The sequence below is a fragment of the Podarcis cretensis genome, assembly GCF_951804945.1.
Source record: "Podarcis cretensis genome assembly, chromosome: 8".
Classification (NCBI taxonomy): domain Eukaryota; kingdom Metazoa; phylum Chordata; class Lepidosauria; order Squamata; family Lacertidae; genus Podarcis; species Podarcis cretensis.
In genome coordinates this window covers 62,962,454-62,985,455 of record NC_137177.1, presented here as the reverse complement: position 1 = coordinate 62,985,455, position 23,002 = coordinate 62,962,454, and the positions used below count along the sequence as shown (strand labels likewise).

Here is a 23,002-nt window from a genome sequence, read left to right as displayed (position 1 = left end):
AAGAGTATAGATATATGCAAAGAATAAATAAATGTAGGGTTCCCTCCTCCAACCCACTGCCCCCAGTAACACTTGTTTTAGACCTAAGTATTAAAGTATTATCAAATATTTATATATTGTATTAACTGAGTTTAAGTGAATCTTTGGATTACTTTTTCAGGTAATTAATTGCTTGATGGATATTCATGATTTTCCATTAGCACAAGTACAGAGAGAACATGGCCCTTCTAAAATTAATTACTCTTAAAAGTTCAATTGATTTTAATTGAAGGGACTTACAGTACAATCCTGTAAGACTTGTGCATAGGCCTTACGGAGTTCAGGAACACTTCCATTGACCTCTTGGTATGCAAATGCAACATGATGTTGTAGCTGACCACAAAACAAAGGCATTCTGAATTTTTAAAGTCTCTAAGAAATCTTGCTCAGATATCACACCAGGTTTATGGCTCTGAAACTTTCACCTTCCATGGATTTCCATACATACACACATCAAATGCAGGAGTTTCTTTAGGGAGGAATGAGAAAGACAAATATATGTCCATAAAAAAGTTCATAAGATCCCTGCTGGATCAGTCCAAAGTTCCATATCTGGCCAAAGGTCCAACATCCTCTTTCACACATTGCCCAACAAGATAACCCTAGAAGTTTGCAAGCAGGTCACCTAGATGTTCTAGTTAGCTTAAGAGCTAATAGTTCATAGACCCATCAACCATGAATTTGCCTAATCACTGTCAAAGGCTAAATAAGTGGTCATTGCCCCTTTTGTGGAAGTAATTTCCATCCATGAATCTTGGATTAAACATTTATTCTGTCCTTTCTGATTAAGATTTATAGTTTAACAGCTTGCAAGCCTTCAGCATCACTGGCTGCTCTGCATCAACTGCCAATCAATTTCACGTTCTGACCTCAGACATCTATATCACGTCAAATAACTCATATACCTAAACACACGTCTTTCATATATTTCACACATGTATTTTTCAACTATACTAGTGTATCTCCAATAAATGCTTTGGGATTTATTTTGCATTATATGTTTCAGCTCATCGCCATACTGCCTACAAATTTGTTACATTGTTAGAGAAGCTACATAGGTGGGCAGTACTTTGAGCATTTAAATAAATGATTGCTGACTTTCTTGCTATGCAAGCTTTTCCAAAGTATCAACATGGAGGCCTTATTTAATTGTTATGATACTCACAGCATGGGAGCTGCTCCAGTCATGGTTTCCTACATGAAAAACCCCCATGTGGTTAGACCTGCTTACTTCCTATGCAGTCCCCACCACTTTTTGTGCTGATGTGACAGTACTGTAGGAAGTAACTGTGTCACTGTGTGGTGCAATGAACCACTGGAAAAAAGAAATCCTGTCTCAGTTTCTACCAATAGCTTATTCTCAGCATCCTGAGACATGAGAAGGAGAGAAGGTTTCCAGGGACAAGTTTTTAGGGATAATTCAAAGTGCTTATTTTGACCTTTAAAACCCTATAACGCTCAGGACTGCAATACCTCAAGGACAGATTTTTGTCCATCTGGACCGGCCTGGACCCTGTAGTCCTCAACAGAGGTACTTCCCCATGTATCCAGACTGAGATGCGGAGGGTGGCTACACATTTTCAATGGTTCCCCCACCATCCAGTCTGTGGAATGGTCTTTCCATGCCTAGCACCATGCTTATCAGTCTTTCAGCACCAAGCTAAGGCTTAATCAGGTCTTTGGTAATTAAGTTGCCTCCTACGGTAGTGATTGTCTTCTAGTGGAGTGGGTAGGACTTGCCCTTATCAATAGGTTACTAGAGGAGAGTTCTGTGTATTTTTTATGGTTCATTTTGTTACATACTATATATTTTTCTGGTTTTAAATTGCTTTTATTTGTTGCATTTTAACTTAACAAACGGCTTTGAGAATTTCTCCTTGTATAAAGTCACTGATAAATGTAATAAATAATAATCTTCTTGGCAGTTTGTTAAGTGTTTCCTTGTGTTGGGTGCTTATTAACTAATAACACCAGAGTGCTATGGAACTGGGATATGCTGCTGTAATTCTGACACCCATAAAGTTAGGGCTGAGTCAGCCCTGAAATCATCATATTAAAAGCACTTCTTTTTTACCTAGAAAACAGGTGCCCTAATATGGTTGTGGGCAACTGCACATCATACCCAGACAAGGAACTCTGAAAATTGTGGAAAACATGGCAAAGTGCAGCAGACTACTTTTCTTTGGGAATAGGCAACCATCAGTTTTTAATGCCTTGGAGCTATTCCTTGGTGATTTTTCTTGCCTTGGGTATTTTTGCCTTACGCATTTAATGCCTTGAATGTGTGTGTTCTCAAATGTAAACATTTTTGCTATTATTGCACACTGCTCTGTATATTTTCCAAACATAATAGCAGTATAGAAGTTTTATAAATAAAATAAATATGGTTTGTGTGTTTATTAAGAAAGTCCAAACTAGGCACTCTTTTATTCATGATAAACACTTTGTATAGCATTTCTAGAGCTGAGACAAAACCACCTTTTTAATTTCATTTTTGCTTTCGTTAATGTTGCAGTAATATGTTACAAAAATTTGCCCATTTCCCATCCAAGTCTTTGACACTAGAAGGAAGTGTGTGAAAAGCTGGCTTGGAGACTCCAGGGAACTGCACAGTCTCTGAGCTAATTCGCTAGGAGCTTCCCTGAGCTGTGCCCTGTGGGATAGCTCGTGGCTACAGAGTTTCCTGGAGCAAAAACTATTTTGTAAAAAAGAGCCTTTGGGCACCTTTGCACAAGTCTGTGCTCTGATTAGGGCCCAGGAAATGAACAAAGAAACACATTTGATATTCTTAACTGTTCAACACAAGACTATCCTTTTCTGAGCACGAGAAGCCCAGGGTGAAAATCTAAACTCCTGAAGATTTGGCTCAGCACTCTTTAAAAAATGCAGAGTGCTTCACACCTTTATATTGACAATCTTAATAATTCAAAGGTAGATCCATACTAGGGACGCGGGTGGCGCTGTGGGTAAAAGCCTCAGCGCCTAGGGCTTGCCGATCAAAAGGTCAGCAGTTCGAATCCCCGCGGCAGGGTGCGCTCCCGCTGCTCGGTCCCAGCGCCTGCCAACCTAGCAGTTCGAAAGCACCTCCGGGTGCAAGTAGATAAATAGGGACCGCTTACTGGCGGGAAGGTAAACGGCGTTTCCGTGTGCGGCTCTGGCTCGCCAGAGCAGCGATGTCACGCTGGCCACGTGACCCGGAAATGTCTCCGGACAGCGCTGGCCCTCGGCCTCTTGAGTGAGATGGGCGCACAACCCCAGAGTCTGTCAAGACTGGCCCATACGGGCAGGGGTACCTTTACTTTACCTTAGATCCATACTGTCACTCCCAGAATGACAGGGGTGTTGGTGACATTCTGGGTTCTTGCTTGTGCTGAATACATGGCAGGTGAGAACTGTACTGGGGATTTCTCGGTTCACAGTTCAGTTTCATAGCAACCACACATCAATACAACACCATATGTGCATTAGTTTCTCCCCTATAAAACATCCGCTATGCTACAGGGAGATCTCACCTGTATGTATCCTCAAGTGAACTTTTAAGTGGTGCGATGTCCTGAAAGTTTTCCCACAGTAAGGGCAGTCTTTCATAGCAGACCCAAGGCTCCTGTCTCTCAGCAAAGCTGGTTGCTGGACTCCGGCAGATCTCCCAGCTTCGTCGCCGATATCTGAAATATAGAGAGTGTTCTCACATCATTTCAGCACATGTCAAGGAGTTGTTCTCACTCAAACTGCTAACACAACACAAAGCTAAACATGTCAATACTACACCTGTCTGTTTCATTCTTTAAATCTGACAGAATGCTGACAATTCATGTATTTTCTTGTTATTCTCTTAAATTATTTCATCTTCCCCATCGTCGTTTTAAGCAGCATATGGTACCTTTATACTGAACTGAATTAGACAAGAAAAGAAACAGCTGTGTCAGCAGCTGGTTTGATTTCTTCTTTTGCTTCATTCCTATTAAGTACTTTCTCATCCTAAAAAAAGTTTTGTTTTTTAAAGATTTATTTTTTTTGCTGCATTGAATTTGGTTCATTGTTAATCAATATGCAAAGATATACAGAACAAAATAGAAGTCCCTGTTGAAAGTTTTCAGGGCAGAAAAGACTATTATAATTATTACTACTACTAATGATAATAGATAGAATGTCAAGGAGATGGAAGAATTCTACATTCCTAATTCATTAAAAAGGATTGTGTTGTTTTTTTTAAAAAAGAGAGAGAGTAAGCACAAGCGTAAATCTCTCACGGTGAAATCAAGGAGACTTAAAGGTACTCAAGAAATAATTGCACCCAATGTTTGTTCTAATTGTTTGAAATTACACTTGCGGCTGCCCACAAACCATAACAAGTTATAGCCCTCTATGAGAATGCTGTCACTATTATATCACACAGGTGGGGGTAGATGATTCCTGGGTTGCGAGTGTGAGAATTTTGTCCAGTCCAAAACAGTTGATTTCCCAATATTTTATTTATTTATTTATTTATTTATTGCATTTAAATGCCACCTTTTTCTCCAAGGAGCTCCACCCATCTCATTTAATCCCCCAAACAACCCTGTGAAGTAGGTTAGGCTGAGAGGCAGTGACTGGCCCAAGGTCATTCAATGAGTTTCATGGCCAAGTAGGGGTTTGAACCCAGGTCTCCCAGGTCCTGGTCCGACATGAACAGAGGACTTCAGGAAATTAAATGATCAAGGCCTGAAACTGGCTGAGCCTGGGGGACTTCCGGGTTGGCACCCCCGGCAATGGCGGAGCTCCTCCAATCGGGAGGAACTTGCTCCGTGGAAAGTTGGGTCTGTACCGCCACAGCGAAGGCGGAGACCCATTGAAATCACAGGCGGAAGAAGCTTGTGAACCTGGGATTCGGCTGGCACCTTTTGCGCCTCCCCTACTCGCAGGGAAACCCTGTTTTGGGGATCCGGAGCGACGTGGGGTGAGCGGCGTGGTGCTTTGAATCGACCACTTCTTTCACGGAGTGAAGCCGCATTGCTGTTGCCGGAGAGCGCTGACTTTTTCTTGTGGACAATTGGATTTTAAACAACAACCCATGAGTAAAACGGAAAATTGGATCTTTAAATATCTTAATTTGGCATCGAACGGGGAAGGTTCAAAACAGGAAGTCCGCCTTCCCCTTTTGTAAATAGACTGAAGCAAAGAGCTTACAAGTTAAGGTCTCGGAAAGCCTTATGTAAAGGATTAAACTTCCATCGATTGAAATTATTAGACCCCCCCTTGGGAGCAGGAAAAGAGGGGGGAAATTTTGGACTGTGTATCCTGCAGGAGAGAGTGATCAAAATTAAATTACCACTGCTCTGAACTTGGGAACGGGCTCCCAGTGATTGACATTTTGGGAGAGTTCATTGACAGCAAAGAGAACGGATGTTGACAGTCAGTTAAATAAGAGAAATATATTGTTTCCATTGTCCGCTTCTGCGTTTAAAAGGGAGGAAAAGTATCTGAAAATTGAAACTATCTTTATTTTTTTATCTGTGTTGGAAAAGATTGATACAAGTGGAGACTGTTCCCCTCTAGAGGGAGCTTTTGAAACTGTTACAATAGTGGAGCTGGGAAATCTCCAGCTGCTTGATAAGAACTGTGAGAACTAGAGATTGACCTTGGATATTCAAGAATGTCGACAGGAGAAGCCTTATGGAGTGCATTTTCTAAGATAAGCCACTTGTTGGAACAGCTTCATAAAAAGATGGATGCTATGACTACTAAAATTGACATTTTGGAACCAAAAGTGAGCACCAATGCAGAAATTATTCAGGATTTGGCACAGGAATCTATTTCAACAGGACAAATTGCTGAAAAGGAGAAGGAGAAAGTTGCTGTTGTCAAACCTAAAGTAATACAAGGGGGAGCCTTAGCCTTACAGAGGCAAATTGAGGACTACAAGTTGAGGCCCTTTATGATTGAGACTAGAAAAAGTCAGATTTTGAAGATCGGAGCCTGGCCTGGACTAGAAAAGGAAAGTTGGAAAGATCCCTCTATGCAGGGATTAACTGACTTTTGGAATATGGACTTGGGTCAGGAGGAGATTGGAGTTTTGGGGGCCTTTGGATTTGGAGGAATTTTGAAACATGCCCGGAAATACTTTATGGATCCTAGTTTTAATTATGGAAATCTGGCTGACTTGTCGAGAAGGAATAAAAGTATCGTTGGATTGGAGTTTCCCCGAGATCTGTTCTTCAGCATCAAAGAATATGCAGAAGACTGGCAGAAGGGACGTGGAAAAGAGTTAAGAGCCTCGGACATAAGATCTCCAGGTTGATGGACTGTATGGAGTTGACGGAAGTGGCTGGGAGAGTCCGAGACTGGGGAGAGGAGATGGTGGAAGAAGATTGGAAATTTAAAGTCTATATATAGAAATATTGTAAAATTAATGAGTGATAGAAAAATGTTGGAAGGAAATTTTATGGCTTTAGCTGAAATGCTATAAGGAGTTAAGCTTAAATAAGTATACTAATTTTAATGGAAATAAGATTAAAAATATGTTAAGACATTTATATGATAGAAAATAGAGAAAGATGGAAAGGAATTGATGAAACAATTAAAGGAAGTGGAATACAAAGAGGGAGGTGAGAGGAGGTCAATGATACAAGGGAATGAAAGATAGAATATGGAAAAGGTATAAAAGGTATGATGTATGTTTTTAAATTGTTTTTGTTTTGTTTGGTTTAGTTTATTGTGTTAGTTTAATGTGTTAAGGTTGTGTTTTGTATTGTTTATGTATTGTATTGTTTTTTCTCTTTTTTGTTCTTTTTTGTTCTTTTGTCTTCTTTTTTTTCTTTTCTTTTTTGTAAGCTTTAAAAGTAATAATTTTTTTTTTTTTAAAAAAAAGAAACTGGCTGAGCCTGGAAGGAGCATGAAAAGGAAACCAAAAGCAGGTAATACCGCAGACTATTGAATACAACTTAGTGGCCAAGCCACTTGCATGCAAAAGTCCTTGGCTGAACCACCATGATCTCCATGGTAGGGTTGGTAAAGATTCTGGCCTCAAAACTTGGAAGCTGGCTGCTAGTCAGTGTATGCCAGTGGTGGCTAGCCTTTGTCCCCCAGATGTTGCTGGACTACAACTCCCATCATTCCTGACCATTGGCTGAGCTAAGGGGAGTTGGCATCCAACAACGTCAGGAAAACCACAGGTTACTCATCCATAGAGTAGACAGTACGGAGCTGGTTGGATCAATCATCCAGCTCACCTTCTATGACAGGAGTTGTCTTCATAATCCCAGAGAATGTCCATGGTAATTTACCTGGATACTTAAGCATGAATAAAAACCTCACTGTAGGGCAATGGGAAGATTCCGAATGGATTTTCCCTAGGCCTCCAGAGATAGATACCCCACACAGGGTTGGGGGCACTTTCCCTCTAGTTCTTTCCACTGAATTTTCAGCTGTGTCTGAATTAATTCATTTCATTCTGAAAATGGGAAAGGAGAACGCTAAGAAGTGTCTTTTCTTCTGAAAGCGCTGGTGTGCTGGTGGTGATTTCTCACATCTGTGTTCAGAAGTAATCAAGAGGAATATGTGACAGTCCCTGAAGAAGAGAAGAGGGTGATAGCAGCATGCTTTGGCTGCAGGTGGGGCTTTTTATATTTTAGTTGTGGATATGCAAAGTTTTCTTTTGTGTTTGTTTTCAGCTAAGACTGTGAAGGCTTTCTATTGTATCATTTTTCATTGGCAATGTTAGCAATAGGAAATTCATCAAATAGCCTAGAAGAGAGTGGAGTGACCCTATTACCCAGGAAAAGGTGGGATGAGGGAGATTTTTTTTTTGAGGTGGGTTGAAGAATAGAACAGTTAGACATTATGTGCCTTTTCACTCTTCTGGGTTTTGTTTTCTGAAAGGTTCCTTGTAGGCTTAACCAGTTTGTCCACAGGTCTGTTCCTGAATTCCAGGTTGAGTCAAAATAGATTATCTATGATTTAATCATAGGTGAGGAGGCCAACTTGCATTTCATCCCTGAGACCTGGGTCAAGAAAGCTTGGAGGAGATAGTCTCTCCCAGCTCTGCCTTTCTGGGTCCTCAGTACAGCACCAGGAGAAGAATGGTTGCTATAATTATTTGCATTCTTTTTGAAATCCTTATGAAAATTCATCAGCATTTTAGTGCGAATCTCTCCTAATATATATACACATCTGCAAAGCAACTTCCCCTCAAATAAAACATTTGTGTGTGCTGTTTGCACTAATTTGTGCATTAATATGCATACTTGACCCTAGTCCATGCATTTTTGCACAAATCACTTTGCTGGAGAACTGCGTTGCAAAATTCAGAGAAGTGCACGTTTTGAAGGGCAGCTGTATTGCATTTCACATATTGTATCAGAAAGTGCGAATTAGGTGGGCTCCCCATTAAATGTGAACTGAATCCCTAACTGGAGATGTATTTAGAGTGACACCAAACGACAGGAATGAGTCAAGGCATGAAGGGGGTGGGGGTGGGGAGTAGAACCTCTGCCTTGAACCAGAGAGAGAGAGAGAATTAGTAACAAGAAATACAGCAAAGGGATACTTATGTGGACTTAATGGATAGGTTTCTTAAATAACAAATTAAAATGAAAACAAATGCCTTTCCAGTTATGTCATGTGATTAAAACACCTACTGAAGGAATCACAGATAGTCATGAACTTTTGCTGAACAAGAATAAGTTTAGGTTTGTTTTTTAAGATAAAAGTGAACAAGTTAATAAAATAAATATATGGCTGATTAAGATTCTCTGAGTGTTCTGCTTGAAATGCTAGCCAGTTATAACACAAAGTATATGTTAGAAAGCTAGCAACAGACATTTTTAATTATTCACAGGATTTAAGAGTAACATAATGCAGAATCTATGTGGTCTTTCAAGCAGACATGGAGAGAGGCTATTTTATATTTCTCAATTCCTCAAGGACTTCTAATTGTCACAGTATTTACACAGTATTGCATATGGAATTCAAGAGAGAAAATTACACTGAGATGCAAAACTGGGATATAGGAAGCATATATGTGGTGCAAAACTATGCCTGTGTGAAGGCAATTTTATATATATATTGACTGTGATAAACAGAGTGCAAAAAAGGCGGACACCCCATATCAACAGATAGCTAAAGCTAACAAGCCACTCATGATGAATTTACAGAATAAAAGTACTAGTTATGTTTTGCTAGATGTCATTCTTAATGACAGCTTGTTAGACATTTCTCTTTTATCTTTCTATCTAGGGTATGTGTGGCCCAATAAAAAAAAGAATAAATTTGTAAGATAAACAGCTCGCTTTGCAGATTTAAGAGACTAATTTTCACTTTACACAAAACTGATTCCCCCCCCCTCCCCTCTTCTTCTTCTTCTTTTGGTGAAGCTAGAAGGCTGTGGAGTTTAAAACTAATCCCTCCGAAATAGCAAACTGAAAACAACAAGGCAGCGCAACGTGTGGGTGGTCTGAAGAGTTGTCCTTTAGATTTAAGTAGACATACAGTAGATAGCTCCTCCAGCGGGGCCATACCTATAAGGACTTTTTTCCCCCACAGAGAGCACATTCATGAGGTTTTAAAGCTGTGTTGAGGGCTTTCTTTTGGCCTCTCTCTCTGACTCTTTTTCACATAAATACACCCCCTTCTCTAAATTGCTGGAAGTTGCAGCTACCTGAATGAATAGCTCTACGTGGTCAATGAATACTACAGGTTTGAAACTTTTCATCATTCTCTTTCCACAGAACTCAGTACTTTCACTCCCAATATTCAATTTATTTATGATGTGCTTCATTTATTGTTTATGACAACTTTTGTAATTATGTAAATCATTTCATGTTGTAAGCTGCTTTGAGCATGGTTCTAAGTACAGAAAGGTGGCATACAAATCAGATGGTAATGATGTTGATGTTGATGATGATGTTGATGATTTGTGTTGCAATTCTAAACACAGCTACAAGGAAGTAAGCCCCCATTGAACAAAGCGGGACATATTTCTGAATAAGCAGGTATAGGATTGCACTCTTATTTAAGTAATTCAGGCAGCAATTTTAAATACCCTTACTAACACAGTGCGAGCTATTCCAAGAAAATATCCATGTATCAGCACAGAGGTGTTTAAAGCCTGTGTAAAATATGTTTAAAATATGAACAGGCAATAATACAAACAGAAACATACAAAGCAACTAGTATTAGACTAGCAACTGAGGCGTCTCAAGGCCTTTCCATTCCTTCCAGGCACTGGCGGAGGAACAGGCGTGCGGGGGGAGCGCACCGCCCTGGCAGTGCGATCCTGGCTGGGTGTAATTGTGGCTGCCCCCAGCCTGCGCTGGGCACCATGTGCCCCATGGGCGGCGCGCCACACCCCTATGGGTAGAGCACAAAGCCCCTGGGATGCACGCCAGCCTGGCCCCGCCTGCTCTCTGTCCCCCGGTGCCAGAGCATGAAGCTCCGCCACTGCTTCCAGAAGCTTCCTTGAATGTATCGAAAGAACTTACTGCAGCATCAGTGCAGGACAGGGATATTTGAAATGTTCATTTGATCTTCTAAACCTCAACTCTTTGATATGTTAAATCATTATTTCATAGTTTTGTCATATAGGGTAGACCGCCATGATCTGCAAGCAACGAAACTGAATAGAGACAACTGTCTTGATAACACTCCCCCCTCCCATTATTATTTTTTGCAAGTCCATTCACCACACAGAACTGGTGAGCCATATTTGGCTTGGTTGATCACCAGTTGGGCAGGCCTGATGTAATGGGCACTAGAGAAAAGACTATATTGATTAGTTTGTTAAACACTCCCTGCCCTCAAACAAGGTAAGGAATAAAGGGGAAGAGCTGCACAGTCAAAATGTAAATCAAGCACACAAAAGCAAACAAATGAAATTCTTCAGTGGTCTTGCAACTATAGTCATAACACAGGAAGCAAACAGAATTGAGCAGATGTCCCAAGATTAGACTGTACTATACTTGAACTGAATTCATAATTATACTAAATTGGGCCCCTAATGTGGTATTGTGTGGGGATGTCCCTGCATTGAGGTAGAAGACTCTCATTATGCTTCTTCGGCATTTCCCACAGTTCAAGATATTTTGGTTGTTCCCTCATCACAAGACTCTGTGACAGATCTGGATTACAGGCAGCTGGGGCAATATAAGGAGCTAAGTAATATTTGTACAGTGGGCATTATAAGGAACAGGCTGTAGGATAGTAGGAGTACATTAAGCTCTATGGGAGTATGATTGCAACAGCTTAGGAATGTTCATGCACAAACATACACAGTAGAAAAACCATGTTTGTGGGTCAAAGACATGTGGGATTTGAGATTTTGAGGACCCTCAAGGGATAATTGATAGAAGCTGGCACTGAGTGTGGAATATCCAAGTTCATTTCCTTCTACAATGCTTTTGGGATCAAAATTATAATGAAATGTGTTTCCAAAAGTCGTTTCCAGGTAGAAATGAAGAATTATATAGCCTTTTCAACTTTAGAAATATTGATTAGGCTCTTCGTCAAGTTGCAGGTAGTGATGAAAGAGGAAGTATGAGTGACTTGTTCACTCTTTTCCTTCTTTTGACTTGCAAAGGATGAGCCACACACAAACCTTGTGGGCATAAAGCAAAAGTGCTTCACACCAAATAATGGATTCGTAAGAAGTGAAGGTTCTTCCTCATTAGCCACTTTCAGTAACATGCGAAAGAGATAAAGTTATTATGAAATGTCAGATCTTGAAAAATCTAAGAAGTCATAATTTTGTTATTTTCACTATTGTATTTGGTGGTACATAAACATTATTCACAAAATTATGAAAGATATAAGTTCTAAGGGATAGACACTGGGTGAGATCCAACACAATTTTCTGCAAGATGCTTGAATTCTGACATTGCTGCATAAGCAGGAATGCATGAATGGTCAGCAGTTGTGCTGGGGATTGTGCAACATCTTTTGCAAACACAAGATACTTGTTGGATTCAGGAATCCTGCTGCACTAAGAATGGGACTCCTGTTGACAGAATGGCTGTTTCACAAATAGGCTGCCACAACTAGATACTGCAATTATTTATACCCCGCCCATCTGGCCAGGTTTCCCCAGCCACTCTGGGTAAGATTAAAATACATTAAAACATCAGTCATTAAAAACTTCCCTAAACAGGGCTGCCTTCAGATGTCTTCTAAATGTCAGATAGTTTTTTTTATTTCTTTGACATCTGATGGGAGGGTGTTCCACAGGGTGGGTGCTACTACCGAGAAGAGTACTACCGAGAATGCCTGGTTCCCTGTAACCTCACTCTTTGCAGTGAGGGAACTGCCAGAAGGCCCTCGGCGCTGGACCTCAGTGTCCGGACTGAACAATGGGGGTGGAGATGCTCCTTCTGGTATACTAGGCCGAGGCCATTTATGGTTTTAAAGGTCAGCACCAATACTTTGAATTGTGCTCGGAAACGTACTGGGAGCCAATGTAGGTCTTTCAGGACCAGTGTGGAAAGTACAAATTAGATTACGTACAAATTAACAGTTTATAATACAGTGAGGTCATTCTGCCCACCCCCTATGTATTTTAAGTAGTGTTTTTTATGTTGCTGTAAACACCAGAGAAGGAGCAGACATGTCTTCACCTGATGTGCATTGCCTGGGCCTACAACCCCCCAAAACCCCTACTCAATGAAGCTGTCATCTGGGCATGCACAATGGATGTCTCAAACGTGCACACCTTACATTTTCAGATTGTATGGAAGCTGGTTTTAGGGGAAACGCATCATGCAGCAGTATTTCTCAAGAAACTACAGTCTATCTATGGATTGTGGCTAACCTCATGTGTACATGGCTTCAAACACACCAGTGTTGGGAGCGCACTGGAGCAAGAGTGAATGAGAACGTGTACACAGCCTTAGTTATAATGATAATACACAGCCTTGAAAAATCATATAACACTGTTTGGATGTATTGAACAGCAAAAAAAAAAAAAAATGCTTTTAGCTGCTGTTTGAAATCGAAAAATGTTTCATCGCCTCCATTTTTTAAAGTCAGAGTTACTCATAACTAATGCTTTTGGTACTTAACAAGCGACCTTATATTAAATATTCTGAAAAAGACACAAGCATTTTGGGCCTTTTAACAACTTGCTGCCTTTGTTATTTTATCAAAGGATTTAGGGTGCTTTTTTAAAGTGACCATGTATGGTCATGCTACACTGTTAAGCATTAATATGGATCGGCAAAGAATTTGTTGAAACAAAGAGCTATTTTAGAGTCGATTTGGAACAGAGCCCTGCCAATGAGGAGAAAATAGCTCTGTCCTGTTTGTGTAATTAGAAATGAAGATTATACGAAAATGCTCTTTTGGTAAGTGAAAAATATAGACTTCAGATTTTCCTGTTAGTCACTTGAATGGCACAGGCAAACAAAAGATCCAGACTGCATTGCTTTTCAGAGAAGTGCATTCTGAGTGAGTGTGTCAGATATACTAGCTTTGAAAACACATCAGATTTAAGGAAGGGGAGGCATGGGACTTTCCATATAGAAAAACCACTCATGGAAGCCCAGGGCAGCAGCAGCAACATAGAAGCCTCAAATAATCATAGTCAATACTCTCAGGCTGCAAATGAGCTAAGAGTTTTCTCATGCATGAGGAAAAGGAAGTTGGAAACATTCTAAACAATTTATCAGTAACTGGGAAAGCAAGACTTGCTGAATGAAGGATGCAGTTATGTATTTACTGGTATAGCAAATACTCAACGAGGCAGGGTTTTTCATACTCCATGCCTCTTAATTCACTGCACTGCTGGCCTTTATGCATAAAGGTCCTACTCTAACGGAACAGGCCTTGCAAATATATTTCCAAGCTGATGCCAACCTTATCTACCAGGTCGAACTCAGTATGAAAAAGTCTCCTATCCACACACAGACACCAATACATTTTTGTTTAATGAAAGCAGCTTAAGGCAAAAGAACTGTAACTCAGCAGAGTCCTATTCAAAAGGTCTCATCCACAAACTAGTGTGTGCATGGGGAAGTGGGACCACATCTCATGGCTCTGCCTGATGCCATGCCCTTTGTTGTTGGGAGCTTCTGTGTACACCTACAGGCTTCCACATGATCTGGAATAGTGTGAAAATGATATACACACAACTATTGGGAATAGCACACTAAAATCATCCACCCACACACACAAATGTGTGGAGGAAAGCAGCTGAAAAGGCCTAAAAAGTCTTTTTCATAATTCTCTTGGGTGATTTGCTAGATCTGAAGCACTTCTTTGCAAATTTCAAGTGCTGTACTATGTCTTAGTCCAGGCATAGGCAAAATCGGCCCTCCAGATGTTTTGAGACTACAACTCCCATCATCCCTGATGACTGATCCTGTTAGCTAGGGATGATGGGAATTATAGTCCCAAAACATTTGGAGGGCCGAGTTTGCCTATGCCTGTCTTAGTCAAAAGACTGAGAATTGGAAAGTAACCTGAATGGCCCAGAATAGTATCAATTGTATGAGATTTGCAAGAGATATCCTCTTGTGTTGAACAAACCCCAGGAATAGGGTGGCTAAAAAGACCTGATGCATCAATTTGATCTGGTAGTAAGGTAGCTTGAACAGTACCAACAGCTACTTGCTGCTTCTGCAGCAACATTTTGGACTTGGGTCTTCTAGTCGGATCCTATGAGCCACTGTGCAACTGACAGAATTGAGGTTAAGTGAGTAAAAGTGGGCAACATGTATTATAAATTGTAATCTGTTGGCTTGTTTCATGGTCAAGTTGCCAAGCAGTTTCAGATGACTTTTCAAAATTTAGTCTCCCCAAAGTCTGGAATACACAATTGACCCTTAACGTAACTTGCAGGTGATGACCTTTGTCCCATTGACTGAACTGTAAACACTGGATTCTGCTGCATAGTGATCTGAAAGTATCACCAAGCGAAAAATGTAAGCTGGCTTCACTTGAAGTTGTCTCCTGTTTATCATGGAAGGGTTTGTGCGGGATAGGGGGTGGGGAGGATGTAAAGGCAAATGATAACCCAAGCCCTCCCAATTTCTTTTAAGTATGTAAAAATCCAAACATTATTATAATTCAGAAACCAGATGCCACCCCTCTTCTCCCATTCTCCAATTCATTTTGCTTTAAGGTGTGCAGCAAAGTGCAAAAAATCATGTGTAACTTTTTTATTCAAAAAAGAAAAACAAAGCTTTGGCTGTGTATACACCATACATTTAAAGCACATTTCAGCTCCTAAAGAACACTGGGAACTGAGCTCTTTAAGTGGTAAAGAGCTACAATTCCCAGCACCTTTAAGAAGCTACAGTTCCCAGGATTAATATTTGGGGGGGGGGTGTCTTGAAATGTGTGTAAATGCATGGTGTTGGCGCAACCATGGTCCGTTAAGGAACAAACCGTGTTCTGAAAATTGTGCCTGCTGAAACGAAAATTATTGTTCCTAGCCCTGCTGAAATTGCTGTATTCTTTTTAAAGCAAACAAACAAAAGCGTCCTTAAACACCTTACAATACTATCCATTTAACAGTTTGGCAGAAGGAAAGTCCCTCATGAACACTGGCCTGTGTCTTTCTCTTTAACCAGCTGAGTGATCGGAGCTTTTAATATAGCTGTTCCAATTATTGTAAAAGTCATCTAGTACCTTATAACCACAAATATTGACAGTTTATTGCACAACACATCCATGACATTTGAAGGTCACATCATACATAATACATACTCTTTTATAAAAGTGTCTAGAACAAAGAGATACATGATCAGCAATTACATTGTACTAGTTTTTGGTAGTGGTTTAGTTGTATTTAAAGAAAGAAATATATGCACTGTACAAAAAGCATGAAGTCTTATTAATTAACACAAGGCAACCATTTTGTATAAATAATTTCAATCAACAATACTTTGCTTAACAAGACATAAATGGAAGGAAGGAAAGTAAAAGAAAAACAAACTTGTCCTACCCTCTAACCACTCATTGATAGGCTTAACTCTACATGGTGGGAAAGAGCCTCAAGTAAGGTCTAATTGATTCCTCCCACCCCCCGATATATTTCAAGGAAACCAGAGTACTGGTCTTGAGACAAAGTGGGAGAAAGTACAGGCTATTACATGCCCGGGCCATTTCTGAGTACTTAAACAACTTGGGTCATAGACTCATGGCACAAATTTGCATAAAATTTGCATATGATACTGTATTTTTCCATGTATTAGACAAGGTTTTTTGACTCAAAAATCGTGTCAAAAAACTGGGGTCGTCCAATACATGGATAGTGGCATGGGGGGGGTGGCGCACCCGCCAGCCAGCCGGTTGGTGGGAGTGCAATTTTCCCCAATGCCGCTGTGTGAAGGAAACAATTTAGGGAGTGTTTCCTGCCCACAGCTTCGTGGAGGGAGAAGCTCAACAACTTTGGGCCATCTCCCCTCATTTTCTTAAAATTGAGTCTCCCAAAATGGGGCGGTCTTATACATGGGGACATTATAGACAGAAAAATACAGTAATTTGCAGATTTGAAATTTGGGCTGACTTCAGAGGGAAACAGGCTAACAAATTCTGGCTCTTGCTTTCAGGACTTTCTCTGAACTATGAGGTGCCAATAGAGTTTTCTGGATAGTGCCCTGTGTCACATCTGCAATCTGTTGCAACAACTACTGCTGTTGTGTGCGCGCACACACACACCTACCTACCTTTGTCCAAGAACTAATATGACTTATCTCTCTTTCTGGGACTCACTGGCACTTCGTTTTGCAACATACCAACTGCTCTGAAAGCAAAGTCTGTATAAAATTAATCTGAGAAAAAGGGGGAAGGGTATGGAGACCCTGCACCTGACACAAAAGACCCCTGGGCCACCCTTACCTGCCTAGAGATGGTGAATCTGTCCATTTTGATTTCTCATCATTCCAATATTAAGTTCGGTTCTCCACATTTGCACATCAGTTTGAGGTTTGTTTTTTAAAGTTCTCATGAAAATTCACCAGCACTTTCGTACAAATTCTTCCTCCTACACTGATGATATGCAATTTTGCCTTGCACACACATTTTTGCAAAGCAGTTTCCCTCCAATATAATTCATTTGTATATGTTATTTTCACTTGGAAATGCACACTTTAGTCTATGCATTTTCGTACACATTACTTGGGTGGAGAACTGCACTGCAAAATTTAGAGAAGCACAACTGTTAAATGATGGCTGTGTTCCGTTTCCTGTATTGTTTCTGAAAGTACAAATTAGGCAGGGTCTGCCTTTAAATGGGGACAGAATCAAATGTCTCCTCTATTGCGACCCTGCCTCATGTTCCTAGAATGTGTCCTCACCCCACATTCCAAATTTCCATATAGTCCACAAGATCCATGGCACTCAGAGCTGATTAAAACTTTGAAACCCTGACTTATGCATTCAGAGAAGTGGCTTTCAAATGTTATGTCTCCTGCACTACCATGCAGAAGCACTTTTCAGCAGCCTTCAAATGGGGGCTGTAATATTTAAAAATCAGTTTCTACAAATTGACAGTAGCATTTTAAAAAGATGTCAGGGGTTGACACAAGCAAATTCTGATGACACAAACAAATTCTGATGAAAGCACCATGTTTGGTTGTTTCTGCTTTCCTATCAGAGAATGATTCTAGCCACAAAAACTTGTTATATAATGATGATGATATCCATCACTTCATTATTATGCATTTCCAGAATATCCCAAAATAAAGAGCAGGTTAGAAATGCAGGAATCTTGTTCTCGAGTCTTAGTAAGACACCTATGTTTCCTAATGTAAAAGCCTTGTAGATAACTCAAATATAGGGATCTTGGGATCCCTGGTGAATTTCTTAACTTTCTTTATGGAACTTTGGATGATGTTCAACTACATTTTACTGAAAGTAGATGCATTGAAATGAATGCCCCTAACTAAGTAATGTTTATTAATTTCAACGGGTGTACTCTCAGTAAAACATAGTTGAATGGCGCCCTTTGTTACCAATCAATAGGGAGAATGGATGCAGTTTTTTAAATGGAAGTTTTATAGAAGTCAAAGTTATTATTCAAGATATTGAGTCAGATAAAAAGGCATATGACCGTAATTAATTCTGACTCAATTTAGCTTTCTTGGAAAGTGTGACTGAATAGCTATCACCTTTCTGAGGATGTCCATTTATAATCACCGAACAGAGGATTTGGCTGCTGCTGCAACAGTGCTTTGGAATTTAAGTCTGGTTGTCAATAAACTCATGCAGCTTCCTGACAAGTGGCAAGTGAACTTCAAGCCTCCTAATTAACCCCCTATGCTCATTTATTCGGGAAGAAAAAAATAAAATAAAGGGTTACAATTTTGTCTGCTGCAACCAAAGTTCTTCTGGAAAGAAACTTTCTAATTTCCATGAGAGTCAGCTTGGTTTCTTGCCAGGCTCCCTTCTCCAAATTTCAGATTCACTTGGGATGGTTTTGATCAACAGGTTGAATGTGAAGAAGCAGCTTGATTATTGCCTAGATAAGGCTAGTCCTTCCTGTACTTCATCCAGATTGTTTATTTCATTTGGAGAAAATTCCAGTGGGGGGATCTCTCTCAGTGCAGAAGCTGTCCAAACGGATCATCTTTTGTACTCTGAAGTGTTATTTGAAAGCAGGTGTTTGGGTACCAGATGGCTTTAAAGCCCATACCACTAGGGTTATAGCAGCTTCTGCAGCTTATCTGTGACATATTCACATCACTGTCATTTGCAGAGTGGCTACCATGGAGCTTCATAAATACTACTTCTTATTTTTCACCCAGCATTGTTCTCTTGATGCCAAGGCTAGATCAGATACCAAATTTGGAAGAGTTGCCTTACAGAAGTCCCTCTTTAATTAAGTCCTTGATGTCCTACTACTGGGATGCATGTCTGCTGCTGATTAATCTCAAAAAAACCAAAACAAAAGGGAGATTCACAAGGGAGAGAAATATGCCATTCACATTAAGTACCATAACAACATACAAGGATTCTGCGAACAAATAGCCGGTTCTAACCTTGGGCCCTATCTGCACTATACATTTAAAGCACTGTCATGTCACTTTAAACAGTCATGCCTTTCCCTAAGAATCCTGGTTACTGTAGCTTGTTGAGGGTGATAAAAGTTGTTAGGAGACCCCTATTCTCCTCACATAGCTACAATTCCCAGAGTGGCTTAGCAATCAATCCCTCTTTTCCAGGGAACTCTGGAATTGTAGCTATGTGAAGGAAATAGTTCATCCAACTACCCCCCAGACCCCAAAGTCTCATTTCTGGTTAATTACCGTTTGGATTTAGCCTTTTCGCCACCAACAGAGCAATGTCATATACAGGATAGTGAGACTTGCAGAAGAACAATTACTTAAAATAAGACCTGATACACCTCCCACTTTAAGAAACTACAGCGAATTTGTAAGTGCATACAAGATGATACAATATGAATAGTATTGATAGGAATAACACATCTTCATCAAGATATGATATGGCTGAGTCAAAATAGCTGCCACAAATTTTCCACTCTATTTGCAGTAGGTGAATTTAAGAGAAATTCTCCAATACTTGGTGGCGAGGAAGAAAATTCCCAGAAAATTGTCTTCTGAGGAAATTTCTCCTTGGCTATACTGTTAGTTTACAACAAAGAGTGAAAGAAACAATGGGCTAAAAGAGGAGGGCTGGAATCCATGTTTCTTACAACAACATTAAAATGTATTTGATGGATCCACAATTGCACCCACAATTTGACCATATTCACAGATAGTAAAATTGGGGAGGATGCTACTGAATATTCTCAGCAGTTATTCCGCATCTCAAAGGGAGCTTGGAAAAAAGAGAAAATTATAAGAAAACCTAACTTTTTAGCTACATTTTGGCCTAGTTCTAATATGGGTGGCAGCTTTGATGCTTGACTTGATTCCACTCTCTTGGAGCACTTTCCCTGGAATTAAATAGACTTAACAAGAGCTGGAGGAAGATCATTCATGAGAGGCTAAACAACATAATTTGACTAGAAATTTGAATTTTGCAAGAATTCAGCCGTCTCTGTTGGCAGGAACAAATGAATTAGATTCACACTGGAGTATTTTATTTTATTTTTATTTTTTTGCTAATTTGGGCACATAGGTATGAAGATGAGGAAATAAGTGGCCTCGATAGCATTGGGATTTATATCCCCCTCACCCCAAGTAGATCTACACCATTTTATGAGCAACAAATGAAAACATAAAACATGCTATTTTCAAAGTATCACAAGGACTGCTTTGCAGATACAGTCAATTTCCTGCAGCAATTATAGGAGTGAATTTTAAATCTAATAATGTATGCTGATGTTTGTCAGTCAGCCTAATTGCATATACTTCTAGTGTATCCAGCCACTAAAACAGTAGCTTTTATCTCAGCCTGCGCACATGCACACACACTCAGGCGCACACATACCAGTATATATTTATTGACAGATACACACAGGTACGAAGGACTGGGTTCTTCATCCATCTTGCTGGCTCAGCCAGGCACCTGAGTGTATAGCAGAGGGCATGTGTTTCTCTTTCCATGGAACCTTATTCTACATCCACCCTTGACAGAACTAGCAATCTGAAGGTAAAAGCCAACTCTGACTACCAAGGGAAAGAAGCGGATGAGCAAGAAAGAAATTCAGTTTACTGGTGAACCTACCTAGTTCACACTTTCTGGAACAATACAAGAAATTTGCACTCTCTGAATTTCACAAGCTAATTCTCCAGCCAAGTAAAGTGTACAAAAACACATGTACTAGGGTAAAATGTGCATAATGATGCATGTATTAGTAAAAAATAATACAGAAAGAACGCATTACATTTCTGGAAATAGCTCTGCAAAAAATGTGTATATAAGGCAAACTTCATTTTTAAAGAAATATGTATTTTAGGAAAAAATGCACTAAAATCCTGATGAATTTTCATAAAGTTTTCCTTTTTAAAAATAAATAAATAATCTAAATTGATGTGGAAATGTGGAGAACCAAAATTAGGACTGGAAAATGTGATACGGAGGGAAACTTGGCATTGATTCAAGTGTAAAGTAGCTCAAAGTGCAATGCCAAACCTAGGATGTGCTTTCTAGCTCCAGTTTTGATCCTACAGGCCTCTGGTATTATCTAACAGCTGCTGACGTCTGGTAGCCTATAGAACTGGTGCAGCAAAGAACAGATATTTTACTTAATATAGGACACTTTCCAGATAAAGTTTGGGATGCTAAGTACCTAAGAACACAAGAATATCCTGCTTAATCAGGCCAATGGCTCATCTAGTCCAGCATGCTGCTCTCACAGTGGACAACTGGATGCCTACAGATATCTCAGAAGTTGAACCCGAGCTCAGAAGAACTCTCCCAACTTGTGATTCCCAGAAATTGGCATTCAGGGGCATATTGCCACCCACAAAGTCTCATTGACTTTAATGGGAAAATTGGGAAGATACTTAACATCCCTTACACTGAAGGTAACTGGAATGAAGAATTATCATTTGAGTTGAATAGTATCCATAGTTAAATTATTCCTTCATTGACTCATAAACTCTGGGTTCAAATTTTAACCAGCCCTGTTATGTAGTGGGGTGTCCTAAATGACCCTAAAGTGGTACAATTTGTAAAACATTTTTCACTAATCTGTGACATATCATACTTAATATATTATCCCCTTCTGCTTATTGTGGGATTGACTGACTGGTGTACTTCCCTTCCTCCCAAAGGAGTCCAGGGCTGCAAACAACAGGAAATTGAATAATAAAAACAATTCTGGTGCAGATTGGGAAAGGTTTCTCTTTTGAAGTCCTGGTGGAAGAGGAAGGTCTTCAGAAACTGCTGAAAAGGCAACAGAGATGGTGCCTGTCTAATGTCTGTCAAGAGGTGGGAATTCCAAAGGGTTGGGGCCATCACACATGTATGATGTTGTTGTTCCAGTAGCAAACGTAAGGGTATACTAAGCTTTCAAGAAACACACTGGGTGGTTTTATTTATTTTTAACATTACAAGGTCAGGAAGGTCATACATTAAAGAGCAAACCAAAAGACCTGAGGTCCACAAGGACAGTCATCAAGGTCAGCTACAGGAGAGAGGAACTAAAACAAAGGTCAGGCAGGCCACGTCCAGGAAGGTTAGGAAGGCAACATATTCAGAAGGTAGCCAAAAGGAAAACCAGGACAGTAACACCTTTGGGGCAATGTGACAAAACACAGGAGGATAAGGAAGGTATTTCCAGGATTTGTTGTGAATATAAATAATGTATAAGTAATTTGAAAATGGCAATTTACCTGACAAGATTTACTTCACAGAATTTACCTTTTGCAAGTTATTGTTTCCTCTCTATTACTCTACAAGCTTAATATTTCTAAACGCAATACTATTGTTGTATACAGTTTCTGTGCCTCCCTATGTTTCAGGGATAGTGTAGTGTAAAGTAATTTTGGTGTCCACCATGCTGATTAACACTGTGGCTGCCTCACACACCATATATGTTTGCTGTATTTATTGCGTATCACCTCACACAACATATATGTTTGCTGTATTTATTGCATCTCTGTCCAACAGTTCAAAAATGAATTTTTATTTCATTCAGTCAGACAAGTGATCATAACTGAACTGTTATTTCTTCTTATAACGTTCAGCCAATGTTGTCTTGAGTGTTGAGTGTTGGGAGTAAGATCTCAGTGATAACGGTTTAAAACCCCATTCAGCCTTGAAGATCTCTGGGTGATGCTGGGCCAGCCACAATGTCTTAGGCTAACCTATCCCATAGGATTCTTCTGAGGATAAAATAGGCAGGGCGAGAACCATGTACAGCACCTTAAACTCCTTGGAAAAAAGGCGGGATCTGTCTGTCTATCTGTCCGTCTATCTATCTGGAAAGGGAATGAGGGCCGTCTTCTCCTTTGCCTCATGCAGCAAAATGAACCACCGTGGTGTAGGGTTAGGGTGTCAGACTAGGGGGCTGGCAAAGCAGGTTTCAAATCCCCACCAAGCCATGAAGCTCACTGGGTGACCTTGGGCCAGCCACAGTCTCTCA

The 23,002-nt window shown here is 40.1% G+C and overlaps 1 protein-coding gene across 3 annotated transcripts in view; it reads right to left on the bottom strand.

Annotated features, from left to right (window-relative positions):
- The window catches only part of ZNF536 (zinc finger protein 536), a 453,697-nt gene that overhangs the window by 170,523 nt on the left and 260,172 nt on the right, over positions 1 to 23,002 (bottom strand). For all 3 annotated transcript variants that reach the window (XM_079988707.1, XM_079988706.1, XM_079988708.1), the window contains one exon: positions 3,552 to 3,704. In XM_079988707.1, coding sequence (XP_079844833.1) covers positions 3,552 to 3,704 — 153 coding nt within the window. The remainder of the gene's footprint in view (positions 1 to 3,551; positions 3,705 to 23,002) is intronic.